Source organism: Macaca mulatta, chromosome 12, assembly GCF_049350105.2.
Source record: "Macaca mulatta isolate MMU2019108-1 chromosome 12, T2T-MMU8v2.0, whole genome shotgun sequence".
In the NCBI taxonomy this organism is placed as follows: domain Eukaryota; kingdom Metazoa; phylum Chordata; class Mammalia; order Primates; family Cercopithecidae; genus Macaca; species Macaca mulatta.
The window spans coordinates 27356708-27376884 of record NC_133417.1 but is presented as its reverse complement, the minus strand read 5'-3'; the positions used below and the strand labels follow the sequence as shown (position 1 = coordinate 27376884).

At 40.0% G+C, this 20177-nt stretch overlaps 1 protein-coding gene across 1 annotated transcript in view; it reads right to left on the bottom strand.

Annotated features, from left to right (window-relative positions):
• UBXN4 (UBX domain protein 4) overlaps positions 1-20177 on the bottom strand; it is a 43945-nt gene that overhangs the window by 12952 nt on the left and 10816 nt on the right. Inside the window, exons 3-9 of the mRNA XM_015110008.3 lie at positions 17855-17883; positions 17152-17270; positions 15448-15622; positions 9027-9120; positions 3233-3287; positions 2316-2480; positions 566-693 (exon numbers count right to left, since the gene is read on the bottom strand). Coding sequence (XP_014965494.1) covers positions 566-693; positions 2316-2480; positions 3233-3287; positions 9027-9120; positions 15448-15622; positions 17152-17270; positions 17855-17883 — 765 coding nt within the window. The remainder of the gene's footprint in view (positions 1-565; positions 694-2315; positions 2481-3232; positions 3288-9026; positions 9121-15447; positions 15623-17151; positions 17271-17854; positions 17884-20177) is intronic.

Here is a 20177-nt window from a genome sequence, read left to right as displayed (position 1 = left end):
AGAGAAAAGGTTAATCTCTTCTGTCTGGGATCGTGAATTCAAGGTCCTGAAAGTGCCAGGAGGTGCTGGGCTCTCCTGACACCATGGAGAGTTTCTCTGAGAATGAAGCTAAAACAGAAGAAACCAAGAATTAAAAAGAGAGAGAGAAATTTTAATGATATCCTTTAGATCACTGGAAACAGCCATGCCTAACCAAATTCACCCTTGGATTTCTGAACTGCAGAGCCAACGTGTTTCCTCTTTTGCTTAAAACTATCTGATGGGGGATTCTGACAACTGAAGAATCCTAATACGTATGAGATAAACATTATATTCATTTGGTTACAAATCATTTCTGTCTTTGGAAAACAGACATTTATTGGGCCCTTTTAAAGTTATTTATGTAGTACTTTTTTAGTGTACACTAACACGAAATGATAGATATCATTGGGAGCTGTCAAATTAATCAATATGTCCCTCTGGAATTGACTGCTTATAACCACAGTACACATCAGTGTTAAAAACCGCCTGTAATCATTCTCCTCAGCCCCTATGTGGAGAGATATTTCAGCATGAAATAAAGTACCTTCTTTCTCTTGCGTAAGATTCCCTCTTGACTTCCATTTCTGCCTGTTTGGCTAGCAAGGCAGCAGCTTTGGCAGCCTCTACTTCTTCCTTTGTCTTTGCAAAACGAGCAGCTCTCTCTGCACGGTCCTTTAAAACATCGTTAAAAACCAATTAGCTTTACTGCCAGAATGGTCAATTCACACAATTCCAAACACAAATATGCATGGAATTCTTTTTTTTATTAAGAGACAGGGTCTTGCTCTGTCATCAAGGCTGGAGTGCAGTGGCATAATCATAGCTCACTGCAGCCTCTGAACACCTGGGCTCAAGTAATTCTCCCACCTCAGCTTCCAGAGTAGCTGGGACTACAGGTGCATGCCACCATGCCCAGCTAATTTTTTTCTTTTCTTGTAGAGGTGGGGTCTCTACACCACCTCTGGGCAGCTTTGTTGCCCAGGCTGGTCTCGTACTCCTGGTTTCAAGCAATCCTTCCACCTCGGTCTCCCAAAATTCTGGGATGACAGTTGTGAGCCACTGTGCCTTGCTGCCTGAAATCTCTAACACCATATGCAAACTTTAACATTCTGGAACTGTTACTTTTTAGTTTTATCAACTGTCGGAGACCAGAATTATTATTAAGGAAACAAGGACAGGAATTTGCTCACTATTGTATCTCCAAGACTGGAACGAGGTCTGGCACATAATAAATGCTGGGCCTGTAATTCTAGCACTTTGGGAGGCCAAGGTGGGTGGATCGCCTTAAGTCAGGAGTTCGAGACCAGCCTGACCAATGTGATGAAACCCCGTCTCTACTAAAAATACAAAATTTAGCCAGGCATGTTGGCATGCGCCTGTAATTCCAGCTACTTGGGAGGCTAAGACAGGAGAACTGCTTGAACTCGGGAGGCGGAGGTTGCAGTGAGCCGACATTGTGCCGTTGCACTCCAGCCTGGGCAACAAGACTAAAACTCCATCTCAAAAATAAATAAATAATGAATGCTCAACAAAAACTTGTTGACTGACCAAATGAACAAAAAATATTAAGGTACGAATGGTTTCCTTTCTCTCTTTCTTTTTTTTGAGATGGAGTTTCGCTTTTTGTTGCCCAGGCTGGAGTACAATAGCACGATGTCAGCCTACTGCAATTTCCACCTCCCGGGTTCAAGTGATTCTCCTGCCTCAGCCTCCCAAGTAGCTGGGATTACAGGCGCCCACCACCACACCCGACTAATTTTTGTATTTTTAGTAGAGACGGGTTTCATCATATGGGCCAGGCAAGTCTTGAACTCCCAACCTCAGGTGATCAGCCTGCCTCGGCCTCCCAAAGTGCTGGGATTACAGGCATGAGCCACACCTGGTGGGATGGTTTTAATATGTATTGCAGCTGATGAATTCTAAAAGCAATTGTTGCAAAGTAAGCTTTATGATGTGCCTAAATCCTCTGAATGTTGCAAAAAAGTGTGCCTGTGATTAGAGAAGACTACTAGGTACTTAGCTTATTTTCCAGGGAATCTTTAAAAGCTGCTTTCTGAATACTGATAAAAGTCATAAATTAAAAAAATATGAATAAAAATCACTTTGAAAAAAATCAACTCAATTTTAATCTTAACTATTTTAATTCATTTACAATTTCTAACAAAAGGAAGCTCATCATTGGTAGTCTATGAGTCACTAAAAACTACTATTTCTGTGTGCACAGTCTAGTAGTAATCTAAAGCTACTGTGCACAGAAAAACAATTTCATGAATGTCTAGAAACTTAAGACTTACCAATGCAATCTGCTGTTTTATACGTTCTCGAGCTGCCCTATCTTCTGCCTTTTCTCTGTTTCTTTCCTCCAACATTCTTTTTGTTAATTCTTCTTCTTGTTTTCTTTTATAATCCAACATTTCTTTTCCAGTTTTTCTCCTCTCAATTTCCTTCTTAATCTCTCTCTGAATTAAAGAAAAAGTTTTATGATCCAAAAACAACTTGAAAATCTGCCCCAGATATTTTGAATGTAAGGAAAACTGCAGTTAAAAAAATAAAACTTCATAAAATGTAAGTCTAGACGAGTTTTTATTAATGGCATGGTTAATGCTCAAATGTCTATCAATCTACAAATCACTGCCAGTGGTCTGTTAAGATAATAATGTAGTCAGCGTAAGTTGAAGGTAAGCATAATTACAGGCCTTTAGTCATGAGGTTAAATATATTACCCTTCAGGGACAAGATGGTGGTCATGTATTTGGCTTGAATGAAATGGTAACCTTCCTATATTAGAACTCCAAAGAAATGCTACACAGTTAGGTACATGTGGTGAGAAAAATGAACCATGTACTAGAATGCTTAACAGGAGAGGAAAAATTCAGCAAAATGTCTACACATTTTTTCACAAAAATGAACTAAAACTTTGTTCTGCCTCAAGCCAAACAATTTTTGCTCCAGTTCCTTTATTCTTAGTATAAAAAAATCATTTCAGAGGGAAAAAGCATGGTCTAATTTATTCGTAGCAATTTACGAAAAGAACACAAAAAATGTATATCCTATGACTCTACTAGAGAAAACAGATAGGAATTATCTTCATAGTGCTGCAACACTGAACTAAAACTAGGAAGTCACCCTAGGCCTGCCACACTGAATAGAATAATCAATCATAACCTCAGTTAATGACAAGATAAAACAATGCTAACTGCATGAACTTTACCTGTTCCTCCTCTTTTCTTTTCTCTTCTCTCCTTTCTTCAAGTTTTTTTGTTAGTCTGTATTTAAAACAAAACAAAACAAAAAAACACCACATTAATTGAGACACATCATATTAATATAAAACATATTTAGGAGATGGATTTAGCTAAAACAATTGGAGAAATAAACAAACAAAAAGCAAGCAACAATTTATCTGCCTGGCTTCAGGCTCCTAAAGAAATCCTGGAGTCAACGAGAGCCCATCAGAAGCCTAGCTTCAGTCTAAATGCCTCACTTCCCACTTATGATTAGTTTGCCTTTTTCCTTCTGATTTACCTGATACTGACTTTAAAATCTACAAATACATTTTCAAGCAAATATATAAATCAGTGACTGATAAATGCTCTACTCCTTATATAAAAGTAAATAGCACTATAGTAAAAACAAAACAAAAAAACTGTAAAAATAAAAACAAAAACTTAAGGCCAGCAAATTATTAATACTAAATTACTGACACCAACTTGATTCTCAACTGTAAGAAGTTCATCAATTAAAAATGAATGGAGGCCAGGCACAGTGGCTTATGCCTGTAATCCCAACACTTTGGGAGGCCGAGGTGGTTGGATCTCTTGAGCTAAAGACCAGCCTGAGCAACATGGCAAAACCCTGTCTATCGGGGCTGAGGTGAGAGAATTGCTTGAGCTGGGAGGTCGAGGCTGCAGTGAGCCACTTTCTCGCTACCGCATTCCAGCCTGGGTGACAAAGGGAGATCCCTGTCTGAAACAGACAAACAAACAAATGGAGGCTGGGTGTGGTGGCTCACATCTGTAATCACAGCACTGCAGGAGGCTGAGGCAGGAGGACGGCCTAAGCCCTGGAGTTTGAAACCAGTCTGGGCAACAACTTGAGACCCCATCTTTACAAAAAATAAAAAATTAGGCCGGGCACGGTGGCTCAAACCTGGCTCAAACCGCCAGGAGGCGGAGGTTGCAGTGAGCCGAGATGATGCCACTGTACTCCAGCCTGGGCGAGAGAGTGAGACTCCGCCTCAGGAAAAAAAAAAATAAATAAATAATACAAAATTACCTGAGTATGGTAGCATGCAACGTAATGAAATCCCATCTCAAAAACTAATAAAATAGGCCACGCACAGTGGCTCATGCCTGTAATCCCAGCACTTTGGGAGGCCGAGTTGGGCAGATTACGAGGTCAGGAGTTTGAGACTAGCCTGATCAACATGGTGAAACCCTGTCTCTACTAAAAATACAAAAAATAGCCGGGCGTGGTGGTGTACGCCTGTAATCCCAGCTTCTCAGGAGGCTGAGCCAGGAGAATCACTTGAACCCAGTAGGCGGAGGTTGCAGTGAGCTGAGATGGCGCCACTGCACTCCAGCCTGGGCAACAGAGCAAGACTCTATCTCAAAAAAATAAAAAAATGAAAAAATAAAATAATGATTCTGAAATTAGACAGTGGTAATGGATGCACAACCTTGTGAATATACTAAAACTCACTGAATTGTACACTTTCAATTTCATGGTAGTGAATTATATTTCATTTTTTTAAATGAAAAATGGTATTTTCTCTAAAAGTGTTTGGTATATACATTTATTAGAACTCAGCTGAACAATGTGTGCCAGCAATCAAAGGAGTGAGTACTCAAGGAATGTTGGAGACATGTCAAAAAGCCAGAAGACCCAATATGAAGGGGATTCCAACAAGTCAAATTTGGGGCAATTTGTGCACCAAAAAGAATAGAGAAATGGATAGTAACACATGAGAGAAAAAAAAAGCATCTGTGACATGTCTTAACTGCTAAGGGAAACTGTAAATTGGCTTAACCACTTTGGAAAGCTGTTTGATCAGTATCTGTAACCCAGAAATTCCTGCTTTTCATATATATATATGCCCCGAATAAATGTGTACACACGTTCACCAAGACATATACAAGAATGTTCCTCATAGCAGTTCCATTCAAATAGCCCCAAACAGAAAACAATCCTAATACCCACCAACAGTAGAATGGATTAATAAATCATAGTAGAGTCAAATAGAATACTATAAAGTAGTGAGAGTGCACCAATTACCGCAACATGCAACATGGATAAGCCTCAAAATACAAAGCTAAACAAAGGAGATCAACAAAAATACATGTTGGATGATTCCATCACAAAGTTCACAAACAGACTAACCTACAGTGTTACATTCAGGATAGTGATCATCTTACAGAGGGAATCCATAATTGGAAAGGGGCATAAGGAAAGCTGGTTAGGTACTGTTAATTTTCTTTTTTTTTTTTTTTTTTTGAGACAAGGTCTCACTTTGTTGCCCAGAAGTGAAGTGGCATGATCTCGGCTCACTGCAACTTCTGCCTCCCGGGTTCAAGTGATTCTCCTACCTCAGACTTCTCAGTAGCTTGGGACTACAGATGCACACCACCACGCCCGGCTAATTTTTGTATTTTTAGCGGAGACAGGGTTGTACCATGTTGGCAAGGCTGGTCTCGAACTCCTGATCTCAAGTGACCTGCCCACCTCAGCCTCCCAAAGTGCTGGGATTACAGGCGTGAGCCGCTGCACCAGACGAGCACTGGTAATTTTCTATTCCTTCATCTGGGTGCTGGTGTCCAATAAGTAGTTTACTGGAAAAAGGCAGCGGGGGTGAGCAGATGGAAAGTAGAGGGGACAGATGAAAGCATTTCTCTACAGAAGAATGCTAGCTGATAATGTAGAAAAAATAGAATGAGAAAAATACCACAATTTTTAAACATCAATGAAATAGGTGATTACAGCAAAAATCAATGAATGCCGAAACTAGTGGGTGAAAGTTTTTAAGCAGTAGGATAGTTACCGTTTCAAAGAATCACCCCATAGACAACTTATATATTAGAAAATGAAAAGGGTACCCAACAGATACTATCCTAACCACATAAACTTTACATTTCCAATAACGCATACATCTGGTATTACTTGTCTCCTGATATGAGTAATGGAAAGGACAAAACATTATCTTGGTAATGTTCTTATCAGAGTTTAATCTGAATCTAATGATAGAACAGGGACCAGATCAAAGGACATTGTAGAAACAACTAACCTAGACTCTTCAAAATGTCTAAATCATCAAAAATGCAAACAAGAATAGAAATGCCTTGGATTTAGAGCCTAAACTAAAAGCAATGAACAATCCTTGACTGGATCTTGAATCAAGGAAAAAAAAGTTAAAAAGGCCATTATTGGAGCAACTGGGAAATCTGAATTTGAACAACAAATTAGATAATCTTACTGTATCAATTTAGAATTTCTCGAGTATGATAATGGTATTGTGTTTATATCTGAAAATATACACCATCTGAAAATGGTGTATAAATGTATTTACAGACCATTTGTAGAATTTTCTTCTGAGAAATACAAATGGAAGTTTGTTTTAATCTGGGTGAAAAGCTACACTGCATCTAATTTAGTAACAAACTGTTCCATCACTTCTACATTTGGGCATTGACTTTTTTTTTTTTGGAGATGGATTTTCTCTCTTGTTGCCCAGGCTGGGGTGCAATGACATAATCTTAGCTCACTGCAATCTCTACCTCCTGGATTCAAGCAATTTTCCTGCCTCAGCCTCCTGAGTAGCTGAGATTACAGGCACCCACCACTATGTCAGGTAATTTTTGTATTTTTAGTAGAGACAGGGTTTCACCATGTTGCTCGGGCTGGTCTCAAACTCCTGACCTCAGTTGATCCACCCACCTCGGTCTCCCAAAGTGCTGGGATTACAGGCGTGAGCCACTGTGCCTGGCTGGCATCTACTTATTAATGGTCACTATGCCTGCCTGGGTGCCAGAAGGGGGCAGGACATGGGTCTGTGAGCACAGATCTCCAGATCCTGGCCTAGGCTGGAGTCCTTGCTCAAAGCCCACAGACCCTCAGCCAATGTCTTCCTAGGAGATGCATGCTGAGGTATCTAGGCATGAAGTGAAATTACGTCTGCAACTTTCAAATGAATCAGAAGAAAAAAAAAAAGAAAAAAATTGAAAGGTGGTCATTACACTATTTCTTCAACATTGAGGTTTGAAACTTATCCAAATAAAAAGACTGGAATTCATGGTACTACGTATTATCTTTGCCAGATAATTCTGCCCATTTTAAATATAATGACATGGCTGGGCATGGTGGCTCATGCCCGTAATTCCAGCACTTTGGGAGGCCGAGGCGGGAGGATCACCTGAGGTCAGGAGTTCGAGACCAGCTTGGTCAACATGGTGAAACCCCGTCTCTACTAAAAATACAAAAATTAGCCAGGCGTGGTGGTGGGCAACTGTAATCTCAGCTACTTGGGAGGCTGAGGCAGGCGAATCGCTCGAATCCAGGAGGTGGAGGTTGTAGTGAGCCGAGATTGTGCCACTGCACTCCAGCTTGGGGGAAAGAGCAAAACTCCGTCTCGGGCAGGGGGGGAAACTATAATGAAATAAACAAAATAATGCATTTTAACTAAAGATTCGTTAAAAGATTCCTATTTCACATCTGTTAGCTTTAATAAAACATTGCATATCCTGGCCAGACATGGTGGCTCAAGCCTGTAATTTCAGCACTTTGAGAGGCCAAGGCCAGAGGATCACCCGAGGCCAGGAGTTCGAGACCAGCCTGGCCAACACGGCAAAACCGTCTCTACTAAAAATACAAAAATTAGCCAGTCACGGTGGCGCACACCTGTAATCCCAGATACTCAGGAAGCTGAGGTATGAGGATTACTTGAACTGGGAGGAGGAGGTTGCAGTGAGCCGAGATCACACCACTGCACTCCAGCCTGGAAACAGAGCCAGACTTCATCTCAAAAACAAACAAACAAAAAACCATAACAGGCCAGGTGCGGTGGCTCATGCCTGTAATCCCAGCACTTTGGGAGGCCAAGGCAAGCAGATCATCTGAAGTCAGGAGTTCAAGATCAGCCTGGCCAACATGGTGAAACCCTGTCACTACTAAATATACAAAAAAAATTAGCCGGGTGTGGTGGTGCACGTCTGTAATAAAAGAATATGATTTGACAATTATTGTATCATTAAAAATACTAGAAACTACAAAGAGCCAGAAATTTGTATCTGATTATTAGACCAACTAATGAAAAATGCCATTTAGTAGACATCCACTTATGCAGAACTCAAGCTCAGTACATAGTCATAAAATGAGCTGAAGTTCTTGCCCATCGGGAGCTTTTTATCCTTATGGCATAAAGAGATAAAAGCAGAAGTGACAGATGGAAACACCCATGTACCAAAATACCATTAAAAGGGGGATTCTTAGAATCATCAGACCAAAAGCTGACTGGTGACTTCAGACATATAGAAAAGTTTTAGAGTGTAATGTTTTTTTTTTTTTTTTTTTTTTTTGAGACGGAGTCTCGCTCTGTCGCCCAGGCTGGAGTGCAGTGGCCAGATCTCAGCTCACTGCAAGCTCCGCCTCCCGGGTTCCCGCCATTCTCCTGCCTCAGCCTCCTGAGTAGCTGGGACTACAGGCGCCCGCCACCTCGCCCGGCTAGTTTTTTGTACTTTTTAGTAGAGACGGGGTTTCACCGTGTTAGCCAGCATGGTCTCGATCTCCTGACCTCGTGATCCGCCCGTCTCGGCCTCCCAAAGTGCTGGGATTACAGGCTTGAGCCACCGCGCCCGGCCGAGTGTAATGTTTAAAGATACAAATTAGTTAGGTGATCAAAAATTTCAGCTCAGAATTCTAAAACTTCATAACTTTAGTTTTAATTCAAATTAATGAAACAACTGAAAACCACTGTCTTCTTAAACAAAATGCTATTTGCAAAAAGAAGAGCAAACCTTTCCACTCTGATGTTGAGGTCCTCTGCAGGTCTCTGATCTGAGCATCCACTAGGCTCCTGAGAGGAAGTGGCATGGCCTGCACTTTCTCCTCCTTAATTATTAAATAAAAAGAAATAAGAATACTGCATTTAATGCAACTTTTTAAAGGAATAAATCTAGGTTATAGCATCTGTTAATAATTTTGTATCTTAAACATTATATATTTTCCCTAAAAATGGAGGAGTTAAATATGCTATTACTAATTCTAAAGTTTAGACGTGGATAAAATTGTTCACAAATAGAAATAAGGCAGTTACCGAGTTAAGATCACCAAGGTAAAGGTCAGATGTAAAACATGAAGAAATACCAATCCGGCAGGAGGCATGCCTGGCTATGGGTAGGCTTCACTCTAGAGCAATGCTGTCCAGTATCTATACTGTCTAATACAGCAGCCACTAGACACGCGGCTGTTGAACATCTAAAATGAGGTTACTGAAAGTGAGGGACAAATTTTAATTGTAACTAATTTTAATTAAAATGTGGCTGTGGCTATTGAGCAGTGAGCAATAGAGGCCAGGTTTGATCCTGGGTATGGCTCTGGACTTACACTGGTCCAAGGAATCTGCTTCTGCTGACCAGAGTGGTTCCTTAGAGAGCCTCTTTATGCTAGTTTTCTTTGAAGGATTTCCTGAAAGATAGACTTTTGTCCTGGCCTGCTCTAGAAGACCTCTATCATTCCCTTCCTTACAACTTGCCACCAACCTGATTCCTCTTTACAGTCTTTGGCGAACAAGGACTCTGGAGCCACAAAGTCATTTCAGTAAGTTTCTTAATCCCTCTGTACCTCATCAGTAAAATGGGGATAGTAATCTCACATGGTTGCTATAAGAAATATGTGTTAATACAAGTAAAATGCTTAGAACTTAACTGAGACTGGCACATGGTAAGCATTTTCGTTACTACAGTAGTAGTAAAAATAATTAGTAGGACTAAGTAGAGACGAGGGTGCATATCTCTTCCCCCTCCCCATTCAGGGGCATAACCTAGGTAGCTTGAAATCAACAAAGTGAGAGTATTTACACCTTGGAAATTAGCAAATACTACAAATATGGACCTTTGCTTCCACAGAGACTTCTGACAAACGTTTACCAGTGTATCACTGAATGCAACTCTTGGATAAGAAGTGGTAACCACTAGCAGCCAGTAGAGGCTCAGCAGGAAATTAACCACCTTTCTTTAGCAAATAAAATGAATGCTGAGGACATGTCTTATTATCAGTAAAAATTTAACATCTTATGAAGATAACTTGTGGACAAGATGGGGGAAAAGTGTTGAACAAGAGTACAGTTAGGTGAATCTACGACTCATACTCAATGAGAAATGGATAGATGTCATATAGAGGAAGATTTCCAATTGTATGTCACAGAGTTCCCTGCCTTTGGTATTTTTATAAGTGACTTGAAGATGTAAAATATAAATTTGTAACTTTTTTTTTCTGTGACAGGGTCTAGCTCTGTTGCCTAGGCTGGGGAGCAGTGGCATGATCTTGGCTCACTGCAACCTCCGCCTCCTGGGATCAAGTCATCCTCCTACTTCAGCCTCCCTAGTAGCTGGGGCTACAAGTGCATGCTAACATGCCTGGCTAATTTTTGTATTTTGTGCAGAGACTGGGTTTTGTCACCCTGCCCAGGCTGGTCTTGAACTCCTGAGCTCAAGTCATCTTGGCCTCCCAAAGTACTGGGATCACAGGCATGAGTCACTGTACCTGGCCCATGTGTAACTTCATGGGTGACCCAAAATTGTGTGAAATAGCTTATTAACACTCATATTTAACTGCTAATTCCTAAATGAAAAATTCTAGGTCGGGTATGGTGGCTCACGCCTGTAGTCTCAGCACTTCGGGAGGCCGAGGTGGGTGGATCATTTGAGGTCAGGAGTTTGAGACCAGCCTGGCCCAACATGATGAAACTTCGTCACCACTAAAAATACAAAAATTAGCTGGGCATGGTTGTGGATGCTTGTAATCCTAGCTACTTAGGGGGCTGAGACAGAAGAATCACTTGAATTTGGGAGGCAGAGGCTGCAGTGAGCCAAGATCGCACCACTGCACTGTAGCCTGGGTGACAGAGCGAGACTCTGTCTCAAAAGAAAAAAAAAAAAATTCTGGATTGAAAAAAACCCTCAATAAGCTAAAACAACTGAAAAAAATAATAAAAATGTATTAAGAGAAGTTCTGCCTTTAGGCTTAAAAAGCCAACTGGAATAACAGGCATAATGTATCTCCTGAGAGAAATATATATCATCATCTATAAAGTGGTCTTGTCAAAAACAATAATGAAGCTGACCTGATCAAATCTGTAGCTTTACAAATTTAGAGGAATAAAGGGGACAGAGGAACATCTTACACAATTCCATGGGGATACAGTAAAATCCAGAATGTGGAAAGCTATAGGAAAAACTACCAGGGAGAGCAGAAATCTACATATTAAATTTAAAAACACATCAACCAATAGCAATATATCGAACTAAAAAAAAAGTGTAATATAAATATTGCCTAGATAATTGATGACAAAAAGGATTACTATTAAACTTTCTGGCTTTGATAATAGTATTGTGGTTATTTTTTAAAATTTCTTATCTTTTAGATACTGATATTTTAAAAGATGAAAGCATATAAATGCCTGAGATTTGCTTCAAAATAACCTGGGAGAGATGGTCATACGGGGAGACAGATAACAAAAAACGACCAAGTAACAGGAATCACTCACGCAGGATGAGTACCTCGAGTTCATTATTCTGTTCTCTCTCTAGAAATGCTTGCAAATTTACATAATTAAAATTTATTTTGGCCAGGCGCGGTGGCTCACGCCTGCAACCCCAGCACTTTGGGAGCTGAAGCGAGCGAGCGTATCACCTGAGGTCAGGAGTTCGAGACCAGCCTGGCCAACACGGTGAAAACCCGTGTCTATTAAAAATACAAAAATTAGCCGGGCATGGTGGTGCATGCCTGTAATCCCAGCTACTCAGGAGGCTGAGACAGGAGAATCACTTGAACCTGGGAGGTGGAGGTTGCAGAGAGCCGAGATCACACCACTGCACTGCAGCCTGGGCAACACAGTGAGACTCTGTCTCAAAAAAAAAAAAAAAAAAATTATTTTAAAAGGCAACTATATATAATCTTAAAAGATTTATATTCCTTCCTTATATTTTAGAGATACATACTGAAATATTTTACTTGAGATTTGTTCTAAATAAGTGGAAAAAGAAGAGGAATGGAGGGCACAGATGAGAATATTGGCCATGAAGCTAGGCAATGGATTAATGAGGTTTTCTTATACTATTTTTTTTTCTATTTCTGTATATGTTTGAAATTTTCCATAATAAAAAGTTTTTTTTTTTTTTTTAAAGTTACAGGCCTGGATGCAATGGCTCATGCCTATAATCCCAGCACTTTCAGAGGGCAAGGCAGGAGGATTACTGGAGGACAGGAGTTTGAGACAGCCTAAGTAACACAGTAAGACCCCATCTCTGCAAAGAATATAATTTAAAAATTAGGCTGGCCATGGTGGCTCATACCTATAATCCCAGCACTTTGGGAAGCCAAGGCAAGCAGATGACCTGAGGTCGGGAGTTTGAGACCACCAGCCTGATCAACATGGAGAAACCCGTCCCTACTAAAAATACAAAATTAGCCGGGTGTGGTGGCGCATGCCTGTAATCCCAGCTACTCAGTAGGCTGAGGCAGGAGAATTGCTTGAACCCGGGAAGTGGAGGTTGTGGTGAGCCAAGATCGCGCCATTGCATCCCAGCCTGTGCAACAAGAGCAAAATTCCGTCTCAAAAAAAAAGAAAAAAATTGAGCCAGGTGTGGTGGTGCACACCTGGAGTCCTAGCTACTCAGGCAGCTGAAGCAGGAGGATCACGTGAGCCCAGGAGTTGGAGATTATAGTGAGCTGTGTTTGTGCCACCACACTCCAGCCTGGGAGACAGAGCCAGACACCGTCTCAAAAAAAAAAAAAAAAATTTTTTTTTTTAGACACAGGGTCTGGCTCTGTCACCCAGGATGGACTGCAGTGACATGATCACAGCTCACTGCAGTACCAACCTCCCCAGCTTAAGCAACCCTCCCATCTCTCAGCCTCCTAAATAGCTGAAATTACAGGCATGTACCACCACACCTGGCTAATTTTGTATTTTTGTAGAGACAAGAGTTTTGCCATGTTGTCCACGCTGGTCTCGAACTCCTGGGCTCAAGCAATCTGCCCACCTTGGCCTGTCAAAGCACTGGGATTATAGGTGTGAACAACCACAACTGACCAAAAAAAAAAAAAAAATTTTTTTTAAGCTACAAAAAACTGAGATTAGAGCTGCTACCCACCTCAGATAAGCCAGAGCTTGCAGTTTTAGTCTAGCCAAGTTAACTGTCTACTAAAACAAAAACAACACTCTTTGCAGGAATACAATGAAATCCAGAGTGTCTACGACAATGTACAAGATAGAATCCAGCATTTTTTGACATATAAACAAAAAGGAAAATGTGACCCATTCTAAAGCGTAAAGGTGATCAACACAAACCAATCCTCAGATGAGCTAGCTATTGAAACTGTCAGACAAGGACTTTAAAGCAGCCATTATAACTCCAATGAGGAAAAGGGAAATACACTTGAAATGAATTAAAAGAATAAAACATAGATTAAGACTACTCATTCTGCACAACTGTTGTAACTTATGAGTCAAACTATTTCAAAATAAAAAGTTATAATAAGATAGAAATAGAAATCCTAGAACTAAAAAAATGTATAACAGAATTTTATCTAAAATAAAAAATTCACTGGATGGGCTTAACATCAGAATGGAGATGATAAAGAGTCAGTGAACTTGTAGATCAACAGAATTATCCAATCCAAAGAAGAAGAAAAAATAAGAGTGAAAAAAATAAACCTGTGGGGCAATATCATGAAGCCTAATATACATGTAATTCATTCCAGCAAGATATATGGACCAAACTTCCCAAACCTGGTGAAAGTCACACATTTACAGATGCAAGAAACTAGGCAAACCAAAACCAGGATAAATACAAAGAAAAATACACTTAGGCATATCACAGTCAAATTGCTAAAAACCAAAGAAAGAAAGAAATCCTGAAAGCAGCCAGAGAAAACCAACATACTCCTTACAGGGAGGAACAATCAGAATTTGTGGAGACTTCTCATAGAACACTATGAAGACCAGAACACGGTGGACAATACCTGTAACTGTAAACACAAAATTTTTATATCCAGCAAAAATATCCTTCCAGAATGAAGATGAAACACAGTCATTTCACATAAAGAAAACTCCAGAGCTGTACAATAAGTAATGCTAAAGGAAAATTTTCAGGCTGAAGGAATATTATACCAGAGGGAAACATGAATCTATCTTGAAAACGGAATGAAGAATTTTGGAAATGATATATATCCAGGTAAATATAATTAAAGTAATTATTCTGTTGTAGACCTAAATGAACATCCATAATAGAGTCCCTCAGGTCTGTACACATCCAGAAGCTGAATGATCCATGGATGTAAAACTTCAAAATGAGACAAACAGCTGTACTTCAAATACTCAAAACCTGTCATGTGTAACTCCACAAGGCAGCATTAATGTTAACAGGAAGTTATGGGGCATCAAATTTCAGCTCAATATAAGGAAGACTCTTTCTAAAAACTAGAGCTGTTCAACAACAGAACAGGCATCCTGCAAAGTAATGAGCTTCCCATCATTGAACGCATTCAAATAAAAGCCTGATGATTATTTGTGTGGGATGCTGGAGTAGAATCATCTTTTAGGACACTAATATTCTAACATCTTGATTTATCTACCCCTGGGTAGCCTAATACAAAGCTACATTACACCAAACAACTCCAACCACAATCCCAAAAATTCAGTATAAAATTTCTCTTTTGCCTTTTCTATCAATGAGTTTACAGTCACACCTCTTACTTCTACAAGCTCTATTTCATAATTATCTTTTACCTCTAATTTAAAAATATACATATAATACTATTTTCTTAAATTTATATAGCTTTTTACATGCTATAAAGACAATTCCAAATATAATACATTAGTTCATTTGAACCTTTCAGAATTCTCTAGGCTAGTGAGAGATTTATAAAACTGCTCAGTGTCATGACATTCCTTGAAGCATATAGCGCAATAGCAGAAATTATAAATCAATTCCTCTGGATTGTTGACTATTTGGGAGTCAAGTTGACATTCACTGACTTTATCGTCTTCTGCCACTAAATGACACGCATATTTAATACAATCCTTAAATTTTAAGCTAAATAAATGTGAAGAAAAATACATACAATATATTTATTTTTAAAATATTAATATTTAAATATTAAAATGCAGTGAAGGAGCTTCTATTGTACTCAAAAAGGTACATTAAAAGTTACCTGTTGCAGTATCTGACTTTGTATCAGAAGTGGGTGGTATCTCACAAAGCTCTGCATTTCTGGACTCAGAGTTTTCACAAGTGTTGTCAGGTTCAAATGAGGCAGATGGAGTAGACACTGAACTTTCTGACTGACTGCCATTTGCTACTAATGCTTCACTTTTTAGCGAATGCATCTAGGGAGAAAATAAATAAATTGGATTTTAATTAATAGATAAGAATCTAAACTTACCATGGCAGTAGAGACCAAAATACAGGTTAATTTATACTCTATAAAAAGAGAAACATGAAATGCTCATAAACAGATGAGTCCAAAATGTATAATCCTAAGCATGATATAATCACATTATGGAATTTACCTGCAAGCTGGCAAGACCATAAAAAGATTTGTTAAACACACCATTGATTTTCCCTCAAATCAGAATTCAAAGAAAAAAGTTACAAACCTATTAGCCATTTGTCCAAAGTAGATAGAAATGATTAATTACTGAGTATAAAGTTCTTAAAATATATTAAGCAATATACAGTTAGAGCCTTAATATGACAGCAACTTTCTCTTTCAACAAAGTTATGGTGATGTTCATTATGTGTTGAGATTGGGGTAAAAGATGGCTGGGCATGGTGGCTCATGCCTGTAATTCCAGCACTTTGGGAGGTCAAGGTGGGCAGATCACTTGAGGTCAGGAGTTCGAGACCAGCCTGGACAAGATGGCAAAACCCCGTCTCTACTAAAAATACAAAAATTGAGCTGGGCATGGTGGCACGTGCCTGTAATCACAGCCACTGGGGAGGCTGAGGCAGAAAAATCGCTCGAACCTGGGGGGTAGAGGTTGCAGTGAGCTGAGATCAGTCCATTGCACTCCAGCCTGGGCAAGAGAGTGAGACTCCATCTCAAAAAAAAAAAAAAAAAAAAAAAGGTAGCCTGTAATCCCAGCACTTTGGGAGGCCGAGGCGGGCGGATCACAAGGTCAGGAGATCGAGACCATCCTGGCTAACATGGTGAAACCCTGTCTCAACTAAAAATGCAAAAAATTAGCCGGGCGTGGTGGTGGGCGCCTGTAGTCCCAGCTACTTGGGAGGCTGAGGCAGGAGAATGGCGTTAACCCGGGAGGCAGAGCTTGCAGTGAGCCGAGATCACGCCACTGCACTCCAGCCTGGGTGACCAAGCGAGACTCCGTCTCAAAAAAAAAAAAAAAAAAAAAAAAAGGTAAAGAAGTCAGTCAAGTATTAAGTACTGGCTACTGGCACCTATAATTTTATGCTATTTACAAAACAGGTGACGAAGACAGTACTTACTACCTTTTAAAATTTTTGGCACGGCAGTTTCCTGAATATACAGAGGGGCTCCAAAAATATTCCAATGTCAGGAAGGGTGCGATGGCTCACACCTGTAGTCTCAGCACTTTGGAAGGTCAAGGTGGGCAGATCACCTGAAGTCAGGAGTTTGAGACCAGCCTGGCCAACAAGGTGAAACCCCGTCTCTACTAATACAAACATTAGCCCAGCATGGTGCCTGTAATCTCAGCTACTTGGGAGGCTGGGGCAGGAGAATCACTTGAACCTGGGAGGTGGAGGCTGCAGTTGAGCCGAGATCACACCACTGCACTCCAGCCTGGGTGACAGAATAAGACTTCATTTCAAAAAAAAAAAAAAATCCAATTCCTGACCTACCATTTACAGAAATAACAGTTCTGTTCCTTCTTACCTGTCGGACTTTGTGAATTCTTGTAACAAGTTCATCTGCAGAAACACTTCCTGCTATTACTTCCAAGGGAATTCCACTGTCTCCAATAAAGAAACTGGATGGAACACACACTACGGGATCTGTACAGTTTAATTAAGTCTAACAATTCATGTGAAACAAAAGGATAGTTTTATGAAATATTATTGGTAACAAAGGAAAACAAATCTTTGTGATTTTCACAACATAATCTAACATATTTATTAAATAATTTCAAGTACTGCATCATTATAACTGTAGTATTAATACATGTGACACATTAATTTATGAGGTATATTCAAGTGAAGAATCTACTACATTCTCCTCTATCACAACTTCCTTGCCCATCCATCTTGCTGCCAGCTGACTCTTGCAAACTACTTGTAACATTCCAACCCAACTGCTCTATATATTTTTTTCAGATATTCACATTTTTAAAACTCCCTAGCCTATCTTTAGCTACAATGTATTATCTCAATGTATGGGGTGCACTACACTGTTGAGTTACTTTTATATATCTTTGAAATTTTCTATAATATTTTTCTACAATGAGGACACTTAGTAATAAAGTTTCCATAAAGAAGAATGTATGATTTCCTAAATAAAATGAATAATTTCTAAATTTCATAAATACCAAAAGGAAGATAAATAAATGTATATATATAAGCAATTCTTTACGAAAGGATACAGATTTGTGAAAACTGTAGGCAGGCTTCACTGTAAAACAAAATCAAACAGAAAATTACTAGATGAATGCAAGTATTTTCTAAATACTGAGTTGTTTTAATAAAATTTACTGTACCAATCACAAGTATTTTCCTGAAACTACCAGTGTCTTTCACAGCAATCAGGTAGAAGGAGAAAAATATAATTCTTATTTCATTAAGACTTTCTGGTTTGTTTTATAATTTTCAGATGAAAGAATTATTTGTGGCTGGGCATGGTGGCTCACGCTTATAATAACAGCACTTTGGGAGGCCGAGGCAGGCGGATCACTTGAGATCAAGAGTTCGAGACCAGCCTGGCCAACATGGTGAAACACCATCTCTACTAAAAATACAACAATTAGCTGGGCGCAGTGGCAAGTGCCTATAATCCCAACTACTTGGGAGGCTGAGGCGGGAGAATCGCTTGAACCCAGGAGGTGGAAGTTTCAGTGAGCCAAGATCGCATCATTTCACTCCAGCCTGGGCAACAAGAGCAAAAGTCTGTCTCAAAGCTCACAGCTGTAATCCAAGCACTCTGGGAAGCCGAGGTGGGTGGATCACGAGGTCAGGAGTTGAGACCAACCTGGCCAACATGTTGAAATCCAGTCTCTACTAAAACTGCAAAAATTAGCCGGGCGTGGTGGCGCACACCTGTAATCCCAGCTACTGAGGAGTCTGAGGCAGGAGAATCTCTTGAACCTACCTGGTAGCCGGAGGGTGCAGTGAGCTGAGATCACACCACTGCACTCTGGCCGGGACGACAGAGTGAGACTTCGTCTCAAAAAAGAAGGAACTATTTGCTCTTACAACCCACAAGCTAGTGGCTGCATCTGGTGGCTAAAAAATTAATTTGGTATCTGCCATGCTGCTTCCTCAGTGGCAAGTATACCTGAATACAATATCTTAACCTGGAACATGAAGATATAAGGCCTACGACTTACTTATGTGTGTGATAATGTAATAGTCTATAATAACAAAGGATTAAAAACAATCTACCTACCTATAAAAACTGAATAATTATGCAATCATAAAAAAAGGCAGGCCAGCACTGTGGCTCATATCTGTAATCCCAGCACTTTAGGAGGTCAAGGCAGGTGGATCACGAGGTGAGGAAACCGTGACCAGCTTGGCAAACATGGCAAAACTCTGTCTCTACTAAAAATACAAAAACTGGCCTGGCGTGGTGGCTCACACCTGTAATCCTAGCACTTTGGGAGGCCGAGGCAAGTGGATCACGAGGTCAGGAGTTCGAGACCAGTCTGGTCAACATAGTGAAACTCCCTCTCGACTGAAAATACAAAAAATTAACTGGGTTTGGTGGTGTGCACCTGTAATCCCAGCTACTTGGGAGGCTAAGGCAGGAGAATTGCGTGAACCTGGGAGGCAGAGGTTGCAGTGAGCCGAGATCGTGCCATTGCACTCCAGCCCAGGGGACAATGTGAGACTCCGTCTCAAAAAAAAAAAAAAAAAAAGAAAAAGGTATAGAAAAGTATGTCAAAATGCTATTAATACTATTTTTGTAAAACATGGAAGAAAAACAAACATAAATACATTTTCCCTCCAGAGAAGGGAGCTGAGTGGTCAGGGATGGGAGACAGAATTTATAAGACCAGTAAGAGATAATGTAGATGCTTCCAATAATAAAACAAATGCTTCTAAGAACTAGACTTTGCTTTTTTCCCCCTGAATATAAAGCATTATCTTGAAAACAGAGTAAAATATCAAGAAAAAAAATTACCAAAAATCCTATTATCTCAGAAATAATAGTAAACTTTTAATGCATTTCCTACTAATCTATTTTCAATGCACGCTATCTCCAAAAATATATATACATTAAAATGTTCCCAAAACATTGGGTGACTTAGCGATTATGAAATAAAGGAAATTGCCGGGCGCAGTGGCTCAAGCCTGTAATCTCAGCACTTTGGGAGGCCGAGACGGGCGGATCACGAGGTCAGGAGATCAAGACCATCCTGGCTAACATGGTGAAACCCCGTCTCTACTAAAAAATACGAAAAACTAGCCAGGCGAGGCGGTGGGCGCCTGTAGTCCCAGCTACTCCGGAGGCTGAGGCAGGAGAATGGCGTAAACCCAGGAGGCCGAGCTTGCAGTGAGCTGAGATCCGGCCACTGCACTCCAGCCCGGGCGACAGAGCAAGACTCCGTCTCAAAAAAAAAATAAAATAAAATAAAAATAAATAAAAAAAAAAAAGGAAATTTATTTTCCATAATTTAAAGGCACACTAGATTCTATCAGCATGCAGTCTACAGTGAAACAAACATGAACTATCACTATACACAGGTA